Source organism: Cydia pomonella, unplaced genomic scaffold, assembly GCF_033807575.1.
Source record: "Cydia pomonella isolate Wapato2018A unplaced genomic scaffold, ilCydPomo1 PGA_scaffold_161, whole genome shotgun sequence".
NCBI classification, from domain to species: Eukaryota; Metazoa; Arthropoda; class Insecta; order Lepidoptera; family Tortricidae; genus Cydia; species Cydia pomonella.
The window spans coordinates 649,355-674,798 of NW_026907803.1; the positions used below are offsets into that span (position 1 = coordinate 649,355).

At 37.1% G+C, this 25,444-nt stretch overlaps 2 protein-coding genes and 1 long non-coding RNA gene across 3 annotated transcripts; 1 reads left to right on the forward strand and 2 right to left on the reverse strand.

Annotated features, from left to right (window-relative positions):
• Positions 1 to 1,014: 1,014 nt before the first annotated feature.
• Positions 1,015 to 3,110, reverse strand: LOC133533381 (uncharacterized). The gene is made up of 3 exons (XM_061872354.1): positions 2,955 to 3,110; positions 1,827 to 2,026; positions 1,015 to 1,247 (listed from the first exon to the last, which is right to left on the reverse strand). The coding sequence occupies exons 1-3, from the start codon at positions 3,063 to 3,065 to the stop codon at positions 1,136 to 1,138; spliced, it is 423 nt and encodes a 140-aa protein (XP_061728338.1). The 5' UTR covers positions 3,066 to 3,110; the 3' UTR covers positions 1,015 to 1,135.
• A 2,755-nt stretch (positions 3,111 to 5,865) lies between these two features.
• Positions 5,866 to 8,745, reverse strand: LOC133533384 (uncharacterized). The gene is made up of 3 exons (XR_009801864.1): positions 8,586 to 8,745; positions 8,409 to 8,479; positions 5,866 to 5,939 (listed from the first exon to the last, which is right to left on the reverse strand). It is a non-coding gene; the product is annotated as an uncharacterized LOC133533384 (long non-coding RNA).
• A 2,242-nt stretch (positions 8,746 to 10,987) lies between these two features.
• LOC133533392 (polycomb group protein Psc-like) lies at positions 10,988 to 24,176 on the forward strand. Its single transcript, XM_061872362.1, has 11 exons — positions 10,988 to 14,550; positions 14,680 to 14,686; positions 15,614 to 15,776; positions 16,584 to 16,677; positions 16,858 to 17,032; positions 18,148 to 18,314; positions 18,989 to 19,145; positions 20,170 to 20,308; positions 21,100 to 21,415; positions 22,081 to 22,167; positions 23,817 to 24,176. Exons 1-11 carry the CDS (start codon positions 11,189 to 11,191, stop codon positions 23,947 to 23,949), a joined length of 4,800 nt encoding a protein of 1,599 aa, XP_061728346.1. The 5' UTR covers positions 10,988 to 11,188; the 3' UTR covers positions 23,950 to 24,176.
• Positions 24,177 to 25,444: the final 1,268 nt, after the last annotated feature.

Below are 25,444 nucleotides of genomic sequence, written 5' to 3' on the forward strand. Positions count from 1 at the left end.
GGACAATGTGCGTGACCTGAAGCACCGAGGTGTCATAAAAACCCTTTTTCCAGGTAAAGTGAAGGGCAATAGAAATTAAAATAAATGTAAACAAATATAACATATTTTGTTAGCATCTGGCGTTTCACCTAGAAGTTTTACGATGGTTGTTTTAATTGAAATTATCAAAACTATATTTTAGTTAGTTATTGATATAAATAAAATATTATATACACTGTTATATAAAATCATAGTTGTCCATAAAAAGTGCTAGATTACGAAGGAATGAAGGTAAATTGGATTACTAAGCTAATTATACGGTTTAACTCGCGTATTGCCCGCCGGGCAGTGCGATAAGATAACCATTTGGGGGCGGTTTTGCGTTTGGGGGTGGTATGACTCACGAAAATAGGGAATATAACGCGAAACTCTGCATAGGGGGCACCACTACCACAATCCATCACAATCTGAGGCTCTACCGCGAAACAAGAAAATCGAAATTTCGTTATCTAACCTCTTTATCACTCTTGCATAGGTATTCGAGCGATAAAGAGGGAGATAACCTCCTAGTGAGTATTATATTCTTTGGTCCCGTTTTACCCTTTGGGTACGGAACCCTAAAAACAGTCTAAGGCACAGTATGTATAAGTTACTCTATGGTTTAGGAGAGGTGCTAGTGCTGCACTCTGGCGGCAGAACATTTCAGTAATACTACCTATTTAAATTTGGGTAAATGGATTTGTTTACATTTGCAATTTCTATTATACACGTTTCGAACACGTTTGTTACGACTTTCAACCTTATATTTCCTGATTAAGCGTTCAAATTACATTGAATTGTTTCACCTAACTTTTACATTGAATTTTCTCACCTAACTTCTTTGACTTTATAACTGAGAGATGGTTTTGCCAGTGCGGGGAATTTTTAAAAAGAAACGAGCTACATACAGTTTGAAGGTTTTAATGATAGAAAACTTAAAATAATATATAAAATATCCGAAAAAATCGTATAAAAATAATGAATAAAAATTAAACAGTTGTTATATGAAAATGGTTTCACTAGTTTTCACACAATGGACTTTATTAACAGCTTTCACTAGATTAACAAATCGTAGTTAAAATACCGCTCAGAAATTAGCCAAAATTTAATCAAATGTTCAGGCCTCTTCTTTTTTCTCAGGCTTCTTATTCTTCGGATCTTTCTCGTAGTTCATCGCTTTGTCATCTTTGGGGCGTTTAGATGTAGTTTTACTGCCGATACCTTCAAACCTGACCAAAAATAAAAATTAATTAAGACCTAGCAAAATATTTCTTAAGTACCTCTCACCAGTAGGTGATTCTTATGAAAGTAGCTCAACTCCTTTTAAGAGGGAAGAATAGCTTTGCAATCCTAAACGTACATTTTTGATAAAATTTACGTTTTAGGAGAAAACGGTTTCCACTGAATAAATCTTAAAAAATCACAACTGAACGATCGACATCGAAATCAAAGTGATTTATCAAGATTTAGTTAGTGGAAACAGTTTTCTCCCGAAATAGGAAGGATCGCAAAGCTATTCTTCTCTCTTAAGAGAATACGCTGAATACGACATTACAATTACTCTCAAAAGAATCACCGTACAGAAATAGACGTCAGTTCCCACACGACGTAATAAATTTTAGTCATATTTTGCACCTCAACATTAGTTTTCAAAGTCAGAGAAATAGCCGTCTATCTAAGCAGAGAAAAAGCCATCAATTTGAAAAGGGAAATGGGCCGTCTTGAGCTTATCTACAACAACGACGATGTTTGTGAATTATGGTCTTTACCTTTACGACCTTTACGTAAAATTTAAGTATGAATCTTACTTTTTCATTTTAAACATTTTCTTTTTCTCAGGTTTTGGGGGCTGCTGGGCATTCTTGAAGCTCAAGACATAACTTTTTACTATGTCGACGTTAACAGCGATGTTCTCAGGATACATTCGTTTCTTCCAGAGGTCTCTTTCGGCAATCCACATTCTTTGGTATTCGTATGAGAGCAGCCATCCTATGCGCGATTTACCCTCCTATAAATCATGAGGTTTAATTATCATATTATCCGAAATGCTGCTTAAGCAGGATAAAGTCATTCCCAAAGGATCTAACGTTGGTTCGGGCGCTGCCTGCATCCAAAGTATCCTGCGCTTCTGACCAGGTTGCCGGATTTCGTGTTGTTGGGGTGCTCCCCGGCCGCAAGTAACTGCAGTTAACAACGATGGCAACACATAGGTACGGACGCCTATAATCCAGTGATTACACTGTCCTATATACTCTTTGGATTACACATACAAAAGGTGTTTTCCATTTTGTTTCGTTGAACTTCTATGAAATTATGACGTTCACTTTACTTAACACTTGCACAGGCTGGGCTATCAAAATCGCTGCCGACTTAGCTTGGTCTGACTCTACCCTCTTTGAATAGTGAAGGATATAAATATAACCGGTGGTAAATCCGATTTAATTGTATCGTTTAACTACCTAGAGCAATAGTAGATTGTAAATCAAAAGATAAAAGCTCTCATTTCTGCCAAGGTAGTTAGACCGAGGCTGAAATGATGCCCTTCACCCGAGTTAGACACTACTTTTCATTTCGAATAGGTACGAGAAAAGAAAATTACATGTGTTTAACATGACTAATTGTAAGTATAATTTTTATAGCATTTCTTGAGGGTACCTTCAATTAATCATTTAGGTAAAAGTAGATACTTATCGTTATTTATTGAATGATGAGTTAAATATCAGAATGGAACTTGTATGAAGAATCTATTTAAAACCAAATATAAATTGCTTATCATTAAAAAATCGTACTTGGAAAGTAAAATGCTCTAGTACAGAAACGTATCACTTTCTGCAGACTTTTTAGAACAACAATGACCCTCTTTCAGAGCATGAGAAATGGAAAGACAATATCGATTCGGCCGACCGCAACTATATGTATGCTTTTTTTACATTTACCATAAATTTCCAGGGTTGAGGATTATATCTGGGGAAATCGGAAGAAATAATATTATGTACTGGAGCACATCGTTGAGCTTTCTCCCATTTAATTTGACCCATTCGCCCCATATTTAAATAATTTGTATTATACTGGTACTATAATGAACAAAACCCTAAAAACGGCAGTAAACTGTCAATGTGGCATACTATGATTTTTTTAATTTTGCTTTTATTTACGTAAACCGGCCGGCAATCTTATTACCTAATAATAGGTCTGCTTTATAATTATTATTGAGCTTGCACAGGGCGTAATGAAAGTGGTTTATATGCTGTCCGTACTTTAGCAAGAGTCCTACTGCGAGGAATAAAAGCTGTTGATCTTGGTAGTCTTGATACGATCAGAAGCCTGTTCGACCGAGTGGTGTATTCCCATTTGTCCCCGCCCCATGTGATCAGCTCAAATTTTACATTCGTTTCAGTAAACGGCCTTATCAACCCTTTGAAAGCCAAAAACCCCTAAAGTCGTTGTTACTAGTCGCGCCCACAGCGCCAACGACTACTATAAGTGTCATGACGTACGCTGTCAAAATAAACTTCACACTAAGGTTTACATTAGAGTCAAACCAAAATAAGTTGGCAGCGATTTTGATAGCCCAGACCGCGGATTTACATTCGCGGCTCGGCCACAGCTCATGAGCTGTTCGAGCTAATGTACACACTCGCCTCCACAGCCTCACCAGCACGCCACCTAAGCTATTGGTCGCCTTCACCGCGGCCCCGCTCAAATGGCATCACCAGGCTAGGGATCGTGGGGTTGGGTAATGATGAGCTGGCCACCAGCAGCCACATCGTCTACAAAACGACGAGGTTTGACCTCCCCACGTCGGTGGAGAGCGACCCGCGACAGCCGGACACGGCTATCGAAGGATAACCATCCATCTCTCTCGCCTCGTCGAGCTTATCAATTTTAAGCACAAAGCGGCACGGTATAGGGTTTGTAACCGAATGAAAAGCCGAACGCTAATGTAAACAGCAAGCGCGCGTCCCCCGCGAGGCAAGCCGTCGTTTACATACGCGTCTCGTGGCTCGGCTCGCGCCACCGCACGCGAATGTAAATGCGCCTAGACGCAATGCATTCTATAAAATTTACTTGACACTTGCACAGTCTGGGCTATATCACTGCCTACTAACCAAAGCTACTAATCTTGGTCCGACTTTGTAGCTCGCTTGTGCCCGGTAGCTTTAGTGGTGAGAGTCAGAATGGCGGGTGTACCTAAATAAAATCAAATGAAAAGCATACCATATTTTTGTACCCAATTTGTACTATTTAGTACCTCGTTTAAAAAAATTTGTACCCCACGGTACGTAAAGTTATCATAAAAAAACAGGTCACCCGCCATCCTGACAGTCAGAATGGCGGGTGTACTTTATTACGCTATGTTCCCGTGGTTATTGATAAATTCTATAAAAGCCAAATTTTTGTACCTTCACATTCAATTATAATATGAGTCATTTTATTTGTGGTTTCCAAGTTTTACTCATTTTATATTTTGCTTGCTATTACAATTTTGCAGGCGTTATAATTTTTCAAGTTATTGATTTAATTTTTAAGAAAAAACGCTAAGGTAAAATTATTTTTATTACGCCAGGATTTAGTACCTTTAATGTTTAATCTGTTAAGTTCAAATAACTCAGAAAATCATGTCTTAAAAATGATTTTTCTTAGGAAGATATCTTTGAATTGGCGCCTAGCCTTTTTTAACGCTAAGGTACAATTATTTTTATTACGCCAGGATTTAGTACCTTTAATGTTTAATCTGTTAAGTTCTAATAGCTCAGAAAATCATGTCTTAAAAATGATTTTAGGAAGATTTCTTTGAATTGCCGCCTAGCCTTTTTTAACGCTAAGGTACAATTATTTTTATTACGCCAGGATTTAGTACCTTTAATGTTTAATCTGTTAAGTTCAAATAACTCAGAAAATCATGTCTTAAAAATGATTTTTCTTAGGAAGATATCTTTGAATTGGCGCCTAGCCTTTTTTAACGCTAAGGTACAATTATTTTTATTACGCCAGGATTTAGTACCTTTAATGTTTAATCTGTTATATTATAGTGTGTAATAAAAATAATTGTACCTTAGCGTTTTTTCTTAAAAATTAAATCGATAACTTGAAAAATTATAACGCCTGCAAAATTGTAATAGCAAGCAAAATATAAAATGAGTAAAACTGGGAAAGCACAAATAAAATGACTCATATTATAATTGAATATGAAGGTACAAAAATTTGGCTTTTATAGAATTTATCAATAACCACGGGAACATAGCGTAATAAAGTACACCCGCCATTCTGACTGTCAGGATGGCGGGTGACCTGTTTTTTGATGATAACTTTACGTACCGTGAGGTACAAATTTTTTTAAACGAGGTACTAAATAGTACAAATTAGGTACAAAAATATGGTATGGTTTTCATTTAATTTTATTTAGGTACACCCGCGATTCTGACTCTCACCTTGGTGTGTTTATGACAAAGCGTTCAAAGGTTAAAAGGGATGATAAAAATAAAATCAGGTTTACTGGTATGTGTAAAAAGTGTGCAAAAACAATAATCAGAGAAATTAACGTCTGGATGATTACAGACTATTTTTGATCACTATGATATTGATAACTTTCAGATTACTGAAACATTAATACTCTCTCTATTTAGACCGTTTTTATTAGTTTTGAACTTTAACAAAATTTTGGTGGTAACTAATGGAAAAAAAATCCCACCTTTTACCAGTGGTAAAAAAATTACCAGTAGTTACCACTGGTAACAACTTGGTGGTAACTAGTGGGAATAACCAGATTTTTATTTCAACAACTTGCTGGAAACTAGTGGGAATAAACCCTACGTTTCGGGTAATTTGATTACAAAAACAAAAAGATATTCTTTTTGCATTTTTTTTATTTGATACACAAGTGAGTTTTAGATGTTAAGTCTTCTACAGCACCCATGCACCTGTAACAATAAGAAAAAATAATTAGTTTTAAATACCTAATTTTACATTTTGAATGTAAACAGCAGGTAGATTTTTTTTGTATGCCACGTATTAGTCCATTCTAATGCATCCAGTATTGAATGGGTGGAGTAAGCAAGATAATATACCCTCCTATTCTTTGCATAATTCTTATAAAAAGAACATGACTGCCTGGGAGGGATAAAAATATACCTATGAGGATGAGTTCTCTTTAGTTTGTGTGTGCCAATGGCAATTGGCTACTTGACTGTTTTTTGTAAATAATGTCAAACGATCTTGATTTTCCTGAGGATCAAATGTCTTTTATAGGACTCATGGTATACATGCGACACAAAGATCAGAAATGATTGAAACGCCTCTAACAAAATGATAAGGTGATGTGACGTCACATCATAATAAGTCTGTCCTAAATGTATGGAAGATCAAGGAAATTACCATTTTGATCCTGAAATATTGCGTTTATGTGTATAGTTGTCATACAATATATTTTTCAATAAAATGTAAGGAATGGAATGGTACCATTTTCTTTTCTATTTTTAAAAGACAAAAAAAAATTTTTTTTTTGAGATTTTCCGAGCCTTGTATTTTTTTATAATCTCAATAATTATTTTTTTAATTCCATTTTTTTATAATTCATGGCTCATTTTCTATCCATTTAACTAAATTTTGTTTTGTTTTGTAGTTATGTTTCAACATGTGTTAAGTACCCAATTGGCATATTGATATTAGATTGGACTTGATGAATTAATTGAATGATAAGTAGTGTTAACTGACAATTAAGGACATTCAAATTTATGAAATAATGGACAGGGAAAGAGTTAGCCAACATCAACAATTGAATCACACTAACCCCCTTATTCATAAAATTTAACAAACCTTGTTAAATTTTGTCCCTTTCTTACAAACATAAATGTCAAAATGGCTTAAGACCAAACAATTATCAAAGGCTTGTTAGACTTAACATGCATTTATGAATAGTCAAACAAAGATAAGTTGGTAGCGGTTTTCAAAGCCCAGACAGTGCAAGTGTTATTTGAAACATCAAACTTCTATGAAATTATCACTGACCTATATATTATACTACTCTTTGGATTACACGTAAAAAAGGTGTTTTCCATTTTGTTTCGTCGAACTTCTATGAAATTATGACATTCACTTTACTTAACACTTGCACAGGTTGGGCTATCAAAATCGGTGCAGACTTAGCTTGGTCTGACTAACGCCATAAACCTAATTGAACAAAAAAAGCTACACACTTATTCTTTGATCTATTATAATTGGAAATTTATAATTATTTAGAATCACAATTATCAGTAAAATGTTTTGAACTTTTGACAGCTATTTGTCATACTCAAAAATTTCATGCACAATGCATTGCATATACCAACAAGGGTTTTTGGTGTGAGAATTAATTTGTGTATTCTTAATTTCCTTTACTGTAAAATAATTACCAAAGTATGAATTAAACATAGTAAGCTCCAAATGTGCTAATAAATGTTAAAAAACAGTATTCTTTTCCAGTGAAAGGCCACAAACCGGCCAGTAGGCGTGCCTCGGTTGTCTGTCAAGTCCTTGTAGCATTATTGGTGGGCACAGAGAAAAAAAATAACCATATGCTTGCTTTTACAACACATACATGAACTACCAGTGTCTGCTTGAAATGAAAATGTACAGCCAGCTGCAGAGGGGGGGTTTGCATACAATCAGTCTATTGCAGGGGGGGGTCACCTCTCTCTCTGCAGCTGACTGTACATAGTTTCTAAAGTTTAGCTCAGTGTATATGGCTATTTCCTGTAAGGTTTGACTCAAGAAATGAGTTTTCTTGAATTTGCACATAGCAGTCATTGATGTGATTAGGAATCATGGATACTCTTCTCTTAACCTCAAATATTAAATTAGCAATTAGTGTTTAATAACAAACACTTTACATTGAACTCATTGCAAGAAAACTAATGAAATGAGTGAACAAACAAATATTCATCAAGCCATGATGGGTATTGAAAGTAAATATACTTAAATAGAACTGTGTCTAACTAAAGGCAGGTCAGCAAGATTAAAACTGATAAAATAGTGACATGTCGAGGAGTCCTCACTACTTTTAGATATAATATTTTCATTTAAACATGAACACGTGGTTACTAGTACAAATTTACACAAGTAACCAAAATATAGATCTTCATTTGTATGACTGAAGTCCATCTAGTCTAGTCTTTTAATACAATCGATTTACCAATCAATCTAATCACTGGTTCAGGCATCATTAGTCAATTGTGTAGATCGTTACTTAATCAAACATAATGTAAGAAATATATTTCAGTTATCAATAGTCAACTCATTATAAGAACACAAAACCAAGACCTGACCTTTTCAATAATTAATCGGCGTTAGGAAAGGCGTGTTTGTTTTAAAGGTTATCGAAGTGTAAGAAAATTAAATTAAAATTAGCTTACCCAGATTATTTGGACCTCGCACGCATCTTCCTGCGTTTACGCTTTAGCCTTCGCATGCGCTTCTTACGCCACTGAAACAGAAAAGAAAAATCATAAAATGTGTCGAATGTGTAAGGTTGATGTGTTAAAGTAAGAATAATGTACATTGAACACAAGAAATATAAAAATATACAATACCTTGGCTCTCATACCGAAGAGATTAAAAGTTTACTTTGGAGAGACCGCTTATAGCCTTATGATCGTTGCAATAATTGAAGATACAATATGAGGACCGGCTACGACATGCGAGCGGGCCCGTGCAAAATCTATAAAGAAAGAAGTAAAGAACTGAACTCTGAAGTTACCAGATGCATAAATAATTTGTTTTTTTTTATTGCCAGGCGATAAAATTAATTAAAGCATTTTTAGTATTTGACAATGAACAGAAATCACATTACTAAAGCCCTTACAGACGGGCGTACCAGCCTAACCAAAACACTATTAAGCTGGGTATCATTATGCCGTATTGTATCTCTGTCGCGTAGCTCCGACGCGCATCATAATCGTTAGTATGGACGAAAAAAGATCGCGATTATTTAACGCGCCGTATTTGATCGCGCACAATCCATGTTGCTACACGGTTATTCAGTACCCCACACACTCTCTTTCGATAGGCGTCATGATCGGTAAGTCTGGATGTGTTTTAACATTGTATCATGATACGCGTTTATGATCGGATGCGTGATACGCCGCGATCCATCTCGAGTCGGTTTTCCCCGATCATCAAAAAGGGTACGAACACGCTCTAGACAAGTTTGTACGTGTACCGATCCAATGCCCGATCAGCGGGCTTACCGCGAAAACCGAAATTCGCAAATTGCGGGGATCTTTCTCTTTTACTCTTACTAAGACGTAATTAGAGTAACAGAGAAAAATGCCCGCAATATGTTTCCAATTTTTTGAAACGCTTGTATTACGTTCTATATTAACTAAAAGTTGTCCTAAAATTCGCCTTTTATTTGGTTTTACGACTTTGGTTTGACACATAATTACATACACACGTAGAAGATACGAATTGTCAACTGACATTTGTCATTTGTTCTTTATCGCCTAACTGTCAACAGTGTCAATCCGAGAGTTGTGACATCATCAGAATCTTCAATGACGTTCCGAGTTTGGTCACGTGACGTGTGCCAAAAGATATTTTAAATTCAATATTTACAAAAATATGGTCATTACAGGTCCCCTAAAAGTAGTTTAACATGTTCTTATAATTCAAAATAATTTATTGGGATACAATTCTGCCCTAATATTTGTAAATGGAAACAAACCCTATTGACGAACTTCGATTTTCCCGGTAGGAGCCCAGATCAGTGCAGTGCTGTCGTAGCAACAGTTTCTTATATAGTATTCTATTGTGTTATAATATGCATATTGTGTATTTAATTTTAACCTCCTTGTTATTATAGTCAGTCAAACAAGTGTGTCAGTAAAAAAGGTGCGATAATGAAATTATCTATGTAACGATAACCCTTCATGCCTACATTTTTTAAATTTTCCGCTTTATACTAATGACGGAAATGGCCAGGAAGGCTATATAACAGGTGTGATATTATTAAATTTCGCTGAGCGATCTCAGCAGTCGACATTTTTGACCAACACGCAGGTCAGGGGGTCTAGCCAAGCTGCCAATAGGGTTGTTTCTAATTTTTCGAAACGCTTGTATTACGTTCTATATTAACTAAAAGTTGCCCTAAAATTCAACTTTTATACTAAAAACGGCTTTAAATATGTTAATTTAACAAAATATATTTTGAAAGATGCTTTCGCGCCCAAAACGCTCTTTGAAAATTGTGTGACGTCACAGTTTACGCTTTGACACATAACTACATACACACGCAGAAGATACGAACTATCAACTGACATCTGTCATTTGTTGTTTATCGCCTAACTCTCAACAGTGTCAATCCGAGAGTTGTGACGTCACCAGAATCTTCAATGACGTTTCGAGTTTGGTCACGTGACGTGTGCCAAAAGATATTTTAAATTTAATATTTACAAAAATATGGTCATTACAGGTCCCCTAAAAGTAGTTTAACATGTTCTTATAATCCAAAAGTATTTATCAAAGAGCATATAATCACTACGTTTTAGTATTTATTGGGATACAATTTTATTCTGCCCTGAGATTTGTAGATGGAAACAACCCTATTGACCAAATCCCTGTACTGGATAATGTATGGGTCACTTTAGATATTCAGTTGTGAGTTGTGACTGCTCTGGTAACACTATAAATTGACACTTGCCTTGAAAAAAAAAATGGTCTGTCAATCAATTTCACAATTCGATCACTGCAGTAGACGTATTCGCGCCAAATCTATTTTTATCGAGATATTGTTAATATAATTAGGTTTATTGGAAAACTGATCGAGAAAGATCTAGTATAAGTGAAGGTAAGTTTCCTTAATATGTACTTGACTGTATTTTCACTAGTATTATAAGTAAATTGTATGTATTTAGCTTACGGATAACCTATGTTGTCGTTTAGTTTGACAGTGTTACCAACATTCTGCAAAAAAAGTGTAATGTCGTTTGTAGTTCCATTGTGGCACGGCACGGGGCTTCGTTTTAATATTGATTGTTATATTTTGCTAATAAAAGGCCATTTCAAATAATACTAATGTAAAACGCTATTATTGCGACGTGAAAGTTAGTGTAACGTACAGTGAATATTTTGTTTAAGATGCTACAACAACAGTTGTGTTATACATGTTAATGACGCTGGACATGCATCTGTAAAGATGGTAACTTCCAACAAATTACTTGATAAAAAGGTCGTTAAAATGGCTGAACAGAACAATACTACGGTTGTGCCCCAAAGAACTTTGTTAGGAGAAGTAAATGAGCAAATTACTTGTCCGCTATGTCGTGGTTACTACATCGACGCCACCACGATCGTCGAATGTTTGCACTCATTTTGTCGCAGCTGCATCATCAAGCATTTGCAAATTAGTCGTTACTGCCCGGTCTGTGACGTGCAGATAAATGTCGCTAAGCCAAATTTCAGGCTAGACAAAGCACTTCAAGATATTGTTTACAAACTCGTACCAGGGCTTTTCCAAAAAGAAATGGAAAGGCGACAACAGTTTTACTCGTCTAGACCGGGTCCGGCTGCTTCAGCGACGCCAGAGCAAAGAGGTGAAGATACAGAGAGGATAATTTTCAGTCCTGAAGATGTTATCTCATTTTCTTTGGAATATGCAGATGCCACAGACACTGACAGCATATCGAGCAAATCATCAGACAGCAATGAACCTCAGCCACCAACTGGTACCACGAGGAGGTTTCTACAGTGTCCTGCGGTTGTCAATATTAGTCATTTGAAGAAATTCTTGAGTATGAAATTTGATATTGATAGCACTCAATTTGCTATTGACATTTTATATAAAAGGGTGCCTTTGCCAGACTACTACACTTTGATGGATATTGCTTATATTTACAATTGGAAGAGGAATGAACCAATGAGATTTTTCTACCAGATTATAGATTATGTAGCTATCAGAAACAGATTGTTTGATATCAATAGGAAAGGTTCTCATTTTCGAGATAGAAAATCAAGCCCCACACCAACAGAAGATACAAATGTTAGCAGCCCTGCACATAATCTGAATGATCAGGGTTCAGAAATATCATCTGGTACTGACAGTCCCATGCCAGAAGATAACAGTGGCAAAAAGTCACACACTTCCTCAACTACAGACAAGAATAATCAGTCCAACAAGGATAACAGTAGTCAAAATAGGTCAGGCGCCAACAGTAACTCTACAGCTAAGAAAAATGATGATGAAGTAGAAAAGTCACAGTTTTTGAACTCTTTTGAGTTAACAGCCAAAAGTAATAGCCAGTCAGTTAAATCATCTCCTGTAAAAGGTAATGTGCTAGAGACATCATCATCATCTATTAATAATTCAGTTAAAAGTCAAGAAGCTCCAAAGGATGATGATACTTTGAAGAGAAAACCACAGACACCACCAAAAGCACCAGAAGTTAAAAGACTCAAAATTGAGTTAGAAAAAACTAAAATACCCCAAGGTCTGACTAAACCAGCCAACTCTAATTCTGCTTCATCTCCTGGAGTGTCAGAACCTCTTAACAAGTCTGGGACTGCATTTGATAATTTGACAAAAACAAAAGACACCACTGACAACAAACTTAGCCCTCACCCTGTCAAAAACACCCCATCATCATCTCCACCAACAAAGGAACAAAAGATGCCTACAGTGGGTTCTAAACCAACTTCAGAAAGTACTGGAATAAAAAGAACCATTCCTAGTACAACAAATGTTTCTTCTCCAAAACGAAAAGCAACAAATGAGCCAGTGGCATCAGTACAGCATGCTTCACAGCCTAAAACGGTTTCTCCTCTTAAACTACAAGTACCCAAAATGGAATCACAGCAATTTTCTCTCCCAAAGCCTGCAGAAGGTCCAAAGCCTCCTCCAAAAAGAATGCCTGACTTAAAACCTACCATGCCAACAACACAAACAACCCAAAACAAAGCACAACCAATGAATAAAGTGAGGATGGATCTGTTAGCCAATAACAGTGATCCTACAATAGATAGAAGTAAGATATTATCACAGGTGAAGTCATCTCTTAGTGCCACTCATAATGCTGGCCAAACCTCGGGTGACCCACTGAAATCTTTGTTGTTAGATTCATGTAAAATTAACATCCCTTCATCATTATCAATTACTTTAACAGACCAGAAATTAGATCCACGTAGTCCTAGTGAGCCAACCACAAGTGATCCGAAAAAGAATATTACTAATAAAAATTTAGTTTCCGCAAATAGTAGCACAGCTCATAAAGTACCTAGTCCACCTGTTCACAACTACATCGAAATATTAAAGTTACCAGATAGTAATCCTAAAAAACAACAGATGAAAGCTGAAGGCAATACTGATACCAAGCAAAGTCCACAAGCAAAATCTGAAAGTTCAACTGCATCACCAAAGCCTCCAGGCAAATCTTCTGAGTCATCCGCTAAAGGGCCAATACCTAATTTAAAACCTATAGCTGACACTAAATTAGGAAAGCAAAGTGGCAACTTTGCTTCACCTATTACTTTCCAGCAAACATTTGAGAAGCAATTACAAACTTTAGCATCAGATAAAAAAACGAAACTCCCAAAAAATAAAGCTCAAGTGCCGAAACTTGTTCCAGCTACTCCAAAAACATTCAATACCATAAATAAACTGAATAATCCAAACAATAAGTCCCCCAGTAGTGTAACTATGACTCCAGAAAATAAGCCTAGTGCTGCTCTAGACTTAACAACTCCCCATAATATGCAAAGTCAAATAGGACAGCATCCTAATCAATCACGTCTTTTAGAAAAAATGCAGTCTATTGCGAATTTGGCAGCAACAAAACAAAACCCTCCAGGAAAAGTTTTGCCTGCAAATATGAATCCAGGGAATGTCTATTCACCTATTTCTAATAGACCTGCAAATACGGGTGCAAGTCCATTGAGAATACCTTCTTCGAGTATGAACCAAGTAAAGCATGAAAAAGGTAGTCCCAGTGGATCTCAGACTCCTGTTAGGCATGACATAGGTAACAAACCTTTTCATATGAATCAAGCAGGCAGTGGCAATTCTATAATGTCACCTAGCTATCAAACCCAGTCACATAATTCTCCCACTCCAGCACAGCCTTCTCCAAGATCTCAGACACGGTCTCCTAGTTCTTCTCCTAAATTAGTAATTGCTGAAGAAAAACAGGCAACTAGTAGTTCATCAGAACAGAATATTAACCAATCTAATCAAATATCGAGCACACAACTCCCCAACCTTAACACTTTAAAAAATGAATCTCCAAAGGCATCCCCAGGGCCTTCTAAACCAGGTCCGAAACCAATGAAACCATTATCATCAGGTCTAAAACTGTCTGGGATTCGCCAGCCCATAACCCCTACTATTAAGTCCAACTCTGGTATGAATCTTCCTCCAGATTATATGACATCTCAGCAGCTGATTGCACAGCATCCAATGGCACATTTAAGGCATCAAATGGAAATGAGTTGGTACAAAGCTAATCTATTCAAAAGTATGGCAAATGCCGTACATCAAAATCAACATGATTTTAATAACAAAGATAAGCAATGAAATATCAATGTAAGATAAATAATTGTTAATTCATATTGTATTTATTTAATGAAATCATAATATAGTTACTAATATAATATTCCCTGTTTTTGGAACTATATTTTACATTTTTCTTTTTTCAGCTTAACTGTATCAAAGAGAATTTGAAATAGAGGTGGATTGTCAAAGAAAAATTTACTGCCGACTTTTGACACATGATTAAAACTTTGAAACAATAAGGATCAAAGTTGAATGGTGTTCTAAAAGTTTTAATCATGTGTTGAAAGATGGCAGTAGATTTACTGTGGCTACAAAGTTTTCTTTGACAATCCACCTCTATATCAAATTCTCTTTGACTGTATTAACATAGTAAGTTGTGTGTAAATAAGATATTCATAAGAATAACTGTAATTTAGGTATGTACGTAGGATCAGCTGTAAAAGGGTGTTAAATTCATTTGTAAACTTATTTTGATGCTGAGAGTAGACATTATTAATGTATTACAAAGATTCATAAACATACTTGAATAATAGAAGAAACATATTTTTATATCAAATTCTGTTTCAAATAACATGTAGGTACTTTTGTCAAATGAATCCAACGCTTTACTGTTGTATCTAAAATCATGAATTTAATTTTTTAAATGGTAGTTATATACTTTACATTATGGTTTGTGATTGACATATTGTTTCTCAACGTTTTATTTTCAACCTTATCTACATATATAATATTAAAGTCTATAATTCTATATTTTGTGCATCATACTATTGAACAGCATGTTACAATATGTAGTTTATTTAATACTGAGTTTATCTTTTACATATTAGGTTGTCATAACCTATGTATTCAATTTACATACATTGCATACTGTATTCTTGTGATTAAGAAATCTTGACCTTAAGATGGGAATTGTAATTTGTAATAAATGGTGGCAATTATGTAATTATTTTTCTATTACCTGTCCTTTAGTATTTACATTGGAGATTTAAAAAGGTATATAATTTATTTAAATACATATTTGATTGCAAATATTATTTGGAAACTTCTTTTGGCGTTCAATTCGGTTTTACATTTCAGATGTCGGCTGCTCAAACTGCTATTCCCTTTAAATCCCGTAAGAGGACTTACATGAATAAGAGGAACAAAGAATGTAATGAAAATGAAAATATTCTTAACAAAATGAAGTTACCAGAAGACATTAATTTAAATCTCAAAGATAATTTTGACAATGGTATTAATGGTAAGATATTTAATGTCTACTAATATTATTTTCTTCAAATTGGGACAGCAACCGGTCAGATGACATGCCAAAAGCCATATTGCAGGTGTGCAAGTATCGCACATTAGGTAAATATAAGTTTCAACACTGCGAATAATGTTTGACAATCGCCAAATGTTATAGGACTTGTCTGGGGAAAATGACTCAGAATTGAGTACATATTATTTAAACTTAAGTCTTCTTCTTCCTCGCGTTGTCCCGGCATTTTGCCACGGCTCATGGGAGTCTGGGGTCCGCTTGACAACTAATCCCAAGATTTGGCGTAGGCACTAGTTTTTACGAAAGCGACTGCCATCTGACCTTCCAACCCAGAGGGTAGGGAGGCTAGAGCTCTGTTCAGTATGGTGATGGTGGGGATCCGAAGACGAAAATAATGATCTGTTTAGGTTTTAAATGTTTTAGTGTAAGAACACTTCTCGATGTGTACTATTGAGCGGCATCGTCTTTTAGACTAAGCTCGTTAAATAAAGATTAAAAAAAACCCAGAGGGTAAACTAGCCCTTGTTGGGATTAGTCCGGTTTCCTCACGATGTTTTCCTTCACCGAAAAGCGACTGGTAAATGTCAAATGATATTACACGTACATAAGTTCCCAAAAACTCATTGGTACGAGCCGGGGTTTGAACGCACGACCTCCGGATTGCAAGTCGCACGCTCTTACCGCTAGGCCACCAGCGCTTCAGCATTATTTAAACTTAAGTAAAATACATTTATGCTGTGATTGATTCGTCTACTTAGATCTTATATTCATTTAGATTAATTGTTTCAGACTCTTGTTCTGCTCCCAAAATATCCAGAAAAACCTTGAAGTCTATTTCAGTCGTCGAGTCTAAAGATGAATGTGAAGAATCCTTTGACGAGAGGTTTGTATGACAATAAAAACATGGTATAATTATGACAAACGAGAAATCGTTAAGAATTGACGTACATAGAGTACATACAAAACATTTCATTGACCGTTTAGCCAGTCCCCATGGCTAACATCGGCAAGGGCCAGCAGATGATGATGATTAACAATCGTATGTGTTTTTGTAATTTTTCAGAAATCGACATGCTGTTACTTCAGGCCCGCTTCCTAGTCGAGAAGAAGAATTTGAATGGTTGCAAAACTTCCTATTAGAGAGCCTTGACAAAGAAGAATCTGCTTCGTTATATGTTTCTGGGCAACCTGGCACAGGCAAAACGGCAACCTTATCATGCTTATTGAATTCGCCAAAGGTATACTTCATTGACTTATATATTACATACTTCGTAAAGACGGGCCTTACGGTCACTACGAAGTAGGCTAGCAGTTCGTTGGTGCGCAAATCGCGTTTGTGCACATGTTCTCTGGTTCGCATGTTCGCTGGGCATTATATGAACGGGCCTATTACCTTTGAAATCTTAGATTATAATATTTCTCAATCAAGGTAGGTAATTAATACTATATGCGCGATGTGAGCAAACGAGTCTATTCGCTAGGTGCACGACTGGTGCTGCCCTTTTGTGGGCTTTTCTACGTTTAATCTTATGGAGTTAAATTACTTCCGCTAGCATTCACTCCCTCCACCGACTTCGCACCTTGCTATTAACGCTAGAGTCAAACCAAGATAAGTTGGCAGCGATATTGGCTGCCTAGACAGTGCAAGTATTACTTTAAACGTCAAACTTCTATTAAATTATGACGTTTACTTAACACTTGCACAGGCTAGGCTATCAAAATCACTGCCAACTTATGTTGGTCTGACCCTAGTGGCCCGCCCCACTTTAAGGGAAAGTCTGAGCTTTGCTAATCTCTGTGGCTCAATTTATGAAGCTACATGTTTACAACTCTCAGCTTAGGCTGAGGATATGGTCAAAAACCCATCATGGGCAAACAATTTAATGCTGATTCGAAGATCTCTTTTGTCAATTAGTTTAGGCTTAAACGATACATATTTTCCTAGACAAGATTTGTCCGACTGTTATTATTATATCTCCTTGGATTTCACGGGCCTATAAATCCCGGTCTTTTGATAGGTTTGCGTGGGGATATAGATCCAACACGTAGAGGCCCCTTGGAGAGCTTTAATGTCATTATTATTATTATATTTATTATTCAATAACTCGTTATATTTCAAATGAAAGATTCTCCGCATCAGGCGGGACCCGAAGTGCTGACTCCGGGATACAAGTGCGCCGCTCTACCAACTGAGCTACCAAGACTTCCCCAAAAATGCCGAATCTCGACCTTAAAAAAAATAACTATTAATATGGGCCTTGTTGCCTAAATCAATTTTTTTTTTAAATTTAAAAAATAAAATTGGTACTTTGTTAATTGGTACTTTAATTTTGAACTTAAAAATTATTTACAGATCAAAGAAGGCTTCAAACAAGTATACGTGAACTGCACTATGATGAAGTCCGCCACGAGCATATACAGCAGAATTTGCAAAGAATTGCAGCTGTCTACTTCAGGTTCAACAGAAAAGGCATGCTTGGCTGCCATAGAAAAATATTTGAATAGAAAACACAAGATGATGTAAGTAATTGAATGTTACTAATACATTTTCATCACACTTGCTCGAAAAATTATCGTTTATGCAGGTGTATGAGGTGTACTGAAGGACTAAGGCCTATATTGTTCCCGCGGGAGTTTTGGATTGTAAAAAAAAGTTATAGCTCACTCGTGAGTTATAGCTTTCAAAAGTGTCTCGGAATGATTTCACTAAAAATTTATGCGGTAAAAATATTTCGGTGACGGCACCACATATCCGCGAGTTCCGCCAAGAGAGCAACGATGCCTCAACGTTGGCTATAGTTGGGTTAGTGAATATATCATAGAAAGTTTATATGTGTGTAGATAAAATAGTGTATGTAACTGTACATAATTAGGCATTAAAACACTCGTGTAATCCTTTTAAGAAACTCCCTTCGTTCGTTTAAAATCTGAATGCCTTTTATTATGTAGCAGTCACATAAACTACTATTATTTGTGTACGAAAGCGCCTAGCCTTTCAAAGATACCTACTCGAGACATTGGGACGACTACCGCCGTGACCGGGTAGCCTAGAGGTAATGGCATTACCCGCGTAAGCTGAAGACGCCGGTTCGGTCTAGGTCATTGTGGGGCTTTGTCACTTTTTTTTTAATATTATGCCATCTTAGTTTATAACACTGTGTGTTGTTTGGTGTTCAACATGTATGTGTTTCCAGCTTACTAGTGTTGGACGAGATCGACCAGTTAGACAGCAAACGCCAGTCAGTTTTGTACACGATATTTGAGTGGCCGGCGCTGGCTGGCTCTCGTCTGGTCTTGGTCGGCGTGGCCAATGCTCTGGATTTGACAGAGCGCGCACTTCCGCGATTGCAGGTAAAATATTAGTAATGGGTTAAGTACTGAGAGCTTTATACGATCTTTAAGTGGCCGGCGCTGGCGGGCTCTCGTCTGGTCTTGGTTGGCGTGGCCAATGACCATCTACATATCAGATCAGTCGACTACAACTTGATTTATACACGATGCTCGCGAGGAACCGGAAAGATTTTAACTACGCATTTCTGAGGTCAAAAGAAGGAATAAAATATATATGAGCGTAGGACAATTATGTCAAAAATGTTTTTGTTTTATTTTCTATATTTCGAATGCATGTTTGTTCATAAATAGTAAATGTTGGTAAAACTGTCACTTAAATAAATTTTCGCTTTTTTTTCCTAAAACCTAGTTTTTCAAGGTGACATCTATTAATAAGAATATTTAGACTAGGTTCCAGTCCCATTAGTGGCAAGTTAGCAACATCGCCATTAAAAAGGGTGTTTTGCACTAAGTAATAGTAAAATATGTTTATTTTTATTGGTATTAACTCTGAAACTAGAGTTCCAGAAAAGTTTATCTGAAACTAAAGAGTTCCAGAAAAGTTTATGAAGACATATTAGTCTTTAAATGTAATCAGGAACACGACACTGTTAAAATCTTTCGGGTTCCTCGTGAACATCGTGTATTTATTGCTAGCATGACCCACAGACGTCATACCAACTATGATGTAAATTTTAGTATGCTGACCACTTATTCAATGTCTTATTGTGGTTGCTTGCTGAATAATTTAAGATCCCATAGTTCGTGGAGTGGGAGATGGATGTGTGTGCTTGTGACCGCGGAAATCATGTTTTTGAATTTTCGAATCGTTGAAGTCCCTAGTAAAATTTTCAAGATTGTTGTTTTTGGCAACCGTATTGTTATCTAAAAGAGCGGAACGATTTTTCAAAAACTCCGCTCCCTGAACCTTAATTATCAACAGACTATAGACTTCTATATATAAAATAAATCAAATCGGAGCCGGACAGTTGGGTACCCTTCCTTGTAAGTACTATTTTATTCCATAATATATTTACCCTTCCAGGCCCGTTGTTCGCTGCGGCCGCGCACCCTGCACTTCGCGCCGTACACCAAGCAGCAGATCATCAACATATTCTCCAAGATATTGGGCGAGGCTGACAAAACCAACGTGTTTTCACCTGTCGCCTTACAAATGTTGGCAGGTATACATCTATACATGTTCAATAATATTTTGGAACCATTCGTTCTTTATCATTTATTTATATTAATAATAGATGTATTTGTCGATTTTAAACTAATTAATCTGAATGAGATGATTTTTTTTATTTTGGCTTTGTCTCGTACAGTCAGCATCAAAAGTAGCGGATGAAACAACGCGCCAAAAGTATCTGATATTCCGTATAACTTTTCCAAATGTAGATAATCTCCTAAAATTCGCGTTCAAAAATATATCTTTTACAGTGTTAGTTGTTATATATTAAAGACATTACATTTTGTTAAGCTGTTACAGAATGGTAGATACTTATGAAGCGTTATTTGATCCGCTACTTTTGATACCGACTGTACCTATATGTACTTGTGAGAATTGTGAGATGATCGTAGATGCGAACTGCAAAACTCAAATTATAAATGACAAATGTAAATGGGAAATAGACAATAGGCAATGTATATAAGTAGATAATTGACTATAAAATCTGTTCACATCATAAAAGAAAACTTAGATTTTTACTATCAATTTGTTATTTATTGTGGATATGGAAATTTTTAATTGCCAAGTCAACATTCAACCTGCAAAACTGCTAGTAGTAAATTTAACGTGTCCATAAGTAGGGGATAACGAAATTTAATATAAATGCATCTCAGATACTTCACAGGAGTGAAAGATTCTTCCATCCAATTAATAATCATGCTATCAATATAGACACATTTTCAAATTAATTCGTTCATCATATCTAAATCAGCCTTTCTACTATTTTTATTTTGTATCTTTTAGCTAAAATTGCTGCCGTTTCTGGAGACATGCGAAGAGCCCTAGACATAGGCCGTAGAGTGATCGAGCTTGCAAAACGCAGTAAATTTGCCGAGAACCAGTCCGTGGACACCATGATGAAAGACTGCACGGTCACAGTGGAACTCAAGCAAGTCCTGGAAGTACTGAACGATGTGTACGGAGGCTCCAAGAAAATCGAGTCTGATGTTGATGAAGGTTTCCCGATGCAACAGAAGTTGATACTTTGCAGTCTTATGCTTATGCTCAAGGGAAAAAATAAGGACATTGTTATGGGGAAATTACACGATGTTTATAAAAAGTGAGTACACTCTATTTCTAATTATTTATCATCTGTTGTGCCGACTTATCATTAGACTCACTAAGGGAGCCTATGATCTACCCGAAAACCTACTCCAAAGAATTGGCACAGGCACTAAATCTTACGAAAGGGTTTGGTGACCTTAAAATCCACATGGGAAACTAGGCCTTATTGGAAATAGGCCGGTTTCCCTTGATGATGGTGGATAAAAATTAACTGAATTTCGTACATAAGTTTGAAAGCTTCACTTCTTAACGCCCAACCAGCGCTACTAACCAGTTATGCTACCGGCGCTCATGATTAGTCTGATGACAGGACTGGATGAAGTCATAGCAGTCTATTGACCAATGACCGACCTTGTTAGGAAAACGTTTGGTTATTATTGAAACTTACAAGCTTCACTTGAATATAGAGAATATTTCACTTTCAATTGGCGGCAAAGCAAGGCGTTCTGTTTTTTTTCTGACGAATTAAATATACATTATTACAGGGGTTTATTACTTTCGCACTTTTTGCAGCCCAATTGGCTCCTTGAATTTGATCGTATTAGGTGATGTTACATTGTTTGCATTATAAATTTATAAAAAAGAGGTTATCACCTTCTGCTTGAAAATTCCTTTACCTTTCAATGGTTTACATTAAGACAGTGATCTTTCTGTATACAGAGTAGCAGCAGCTCGCAACATCGCGCCGCTCGACATGAGCGAGATGGCAAGCGCGTGTACTCTACTTGAAGCGCGCGGTGCCTTACGGTGAGTTGGATGTTTGCGAATTATTTATTTGACAAATAATAAATATTAGATTCTACGAAACACAAACTATTCTAATTAAAATATTTTAACTTGGGTGTTATTTAAGTAGAAATACTATTCATTGTAAACTGATGTAAATGTCATATACGAAATAAAAAGTGATCAAGTATTGTATACAATAGTGATATAATCAAGCTTTTTAATCTTTCTTTTTTTATACTACGTCGGTGGCAAACAAGCGTACGGCCCGCCTGGTGGTAAGCAGTATCCGTAGCCTATGTACGCCTGCAACTCCAGAGGAGTTACATGCGCGTTGCCGACCCTAACCCCCTCCCACCCCTCGTTGAGCTCTGGCAACCTTACTCACCGGCAGGAACACAACACTATGAGTAGGGTCTAGTGTTATTTCGCTGCGATTTTCTGGTGGAGGTACTTCCCCAGTTGGGCTCTGCTCTTGATCTGGAATGACATCCGCTGTGCTGTGCCCTACCACACAGAGCGAGATGACATTCACAATGCACATACCTCTCTTGTGGACGTAGTTTAAGGACGTACCCGGGTCCGACCTTGTACCTTACTTAGGCCACTCGGCAAGTAGTCGCTTCCCTTAGAGTCATATAGGGCCCAAAAGGTGCCTTTGATGAAACCAGCACCATATTTTAGTATGTTGTTAAACAATTTAAACATGTTATTCTGACTAAAAAACCATCGGGAGATAGTTTCTAACGTGGTTGAGTCACCAGTTATGACGTCATCAAAATGGCCGCTGCCGCGTTCTGAATATTGCGTATACCACAGAGAGTATGTCACATGTAAGCTTGTGTAGGGTGTAAAAAAAAGGAAAAAATAAATGCGCTACAATATTATTCATACATTTGTCCTTGTGAATACCATAGTTTGCAAGAAATTTTAACTTTTATTAAAATTTTCCCAAAAAAAAACCGTTTTTTTGTTTTTATCAACTTTATTGTAAAACATTGTATCAAAGTATGAATGCTACATTAATAAGCTATAAAATTCCATTAACATTTTGAAAACAGGCATTTATGCGGCGCATCCGATAATATTTCGAAAAGTTTACCAATTTTGTTACGTTATATTCTCTCTTCTATATCGTTGGGTTCCATTTCTAGACCAACTAATTGATTTATATTACCATTTTGGGTGTCCACTTGGTAAATTGAACAGTCTTTACACTAAAAATTTACACGAAAGTACAAGATTATAAGTTTCGGTGCGACCGAAAGGTTCGGCAGTTTTTGTGCCGAAACCGAACCTTCGGCCGAAACACGATTTTTATGCCGAAACCTGCCGAAACCGAAACCGAAACTTCGGTCGGACACTACGTAAAGTTGATAAACAAAAAAACGGATTGTTTTTTGGGATTTTTCCCCACACAAGCTTACATGTGACATACTTTCTGTGGTATACGCAATATTCTGAACCCGGCAGCGGCCATTTTGATGCAGTCATAACCGGTGACTTAACCACGTTTAACAACATACTAAAATATGGTGCTGGTTTCATCAAAGGCACCTTTTTTCCGTTCAGGGAACCGACTAAAGGTTCGTGGCCTGCCTAAACACGGCACTCGACTGAAAAGCTCTCTATTATATCACGATTGTACAATGTAGTATTTATTTGATCAGATGCACGGGCCCCGCGGGGCGCACGCGGCGCCTACGCCTGCAGTGGGACGAGGCGGAGCTGAGCGCCGCGCTGCGCGACAAGCCGCTCATGGCCGCCATCCTCGCCGAAGCCGGCTGCCGCCCCAACTGTTAGTACTCATTGACACCCTGCGCACACTGCATGCGTGTGCGTAGACTTGCACGTACGCCTCGTAATATACAGATCCTTATGAGAGATGGCCCACCGCTTCCGTGACGTGTGCACGCACGGCTCCAACATTAGGGCACCGTGCCCGTCTACACACACGCAGCATGTGTGCTTTGGCCTTAATGCGTTCGCTGACAGTACCTCGACAATATTTATTTGTAAGCTTAACAACGCTGACTCTGTTACTGACAGCGAAAGTGTTTAAATAAAACGAAAACTGGAAAAATCCAAATCTAGTATAATTATACGGCACGAGTCTCTAACTCGCGACTCTTGGGTTATTAATAGTCATCCTAGCGTTGTCCCGCCTTTTTGCTACGGCCCATGAGAACCGGGGGCTCGCTTGGCAACTATTTCTAAGAATGGGTGTCAGCACTAGTTTTTACGAAAGTGACTGCCATCAGACTTTGCAACCTAAAACGGAAACTGGGTCTTATTGGGTAGAGGAATAGTCCAAGAAAAAAATGTGTCTCGAATTTGACAGCTGAAATATATATCGCTGTACGGCCTCATACATTATGCGGCTGTCAAAAGTTGACGTTTGACAATTCAATTGCCACAAAGTGTAGATAGCTTGCGTAAACTGTAGGGGGCAGCACAGAAGACACCATATTTTTGGCGCGAGATGTAATTATGAAATGTATACTTCCAATGTAGCCCACAAGATGGCAGAACTTACTATGCACAAGAAAACGTACGAGTAGATGGCAGCACTTGCTTTGGCGTGAAGTGTCAATGTACATATTTATGAACCGTACACATTTACGCCTCGCTCCAAAAATTTTGACGTTTCCTGTGCTGCCCCCTATAGTTTATCCACTCTCCCTATAGGTATGGCGATGTATAATGCAATTTAGTTCAGGTGTCAAACTCGAGCGCACGATTTTTTTTTACACCTCTTCCATAAGTAATAGTTGTTTGCTAGCAACCAAGACTAAAGATTTTTTTTTCCATTTTTATGTTATTTAATTAAATTTATGATATAGGTAATTAACAGACGGATCTTCTTAGTGCAAAATTAAATTAATAAAACTGTAATCTGAGGTACGTAGATTCTTGACGAGTGATCTAAATCACTAATTCGACATTACCCATTGGTTCAAGTCGTACCGAAGACCGCGAGAAACTCATGGTAAGCCAGGGTTAGATTAGGGACAATTGTCCCACGACACGTGTCGCCAGGGACGTCGGTTAAAGTGCCGCGACGTTGCCGGACTTCTTGCGCGCCTTACATATGTTGCCCGACATGTCGATCGAAGTCCGGCAACATGGCGGCACTTCACCCGACGTCGCTTGCGGCCCGTTTCGTGGGAAAATTGTCCTAGGTCTATCCTTGGCTTAAGGGTACAACCGACTTGTGTTCGTCCCTTCGGCAACAGTCCCTACGGCAACAACAATTTTTACCTAGTGACACTTTTTTTTTCGTATAGGTATTTATTAA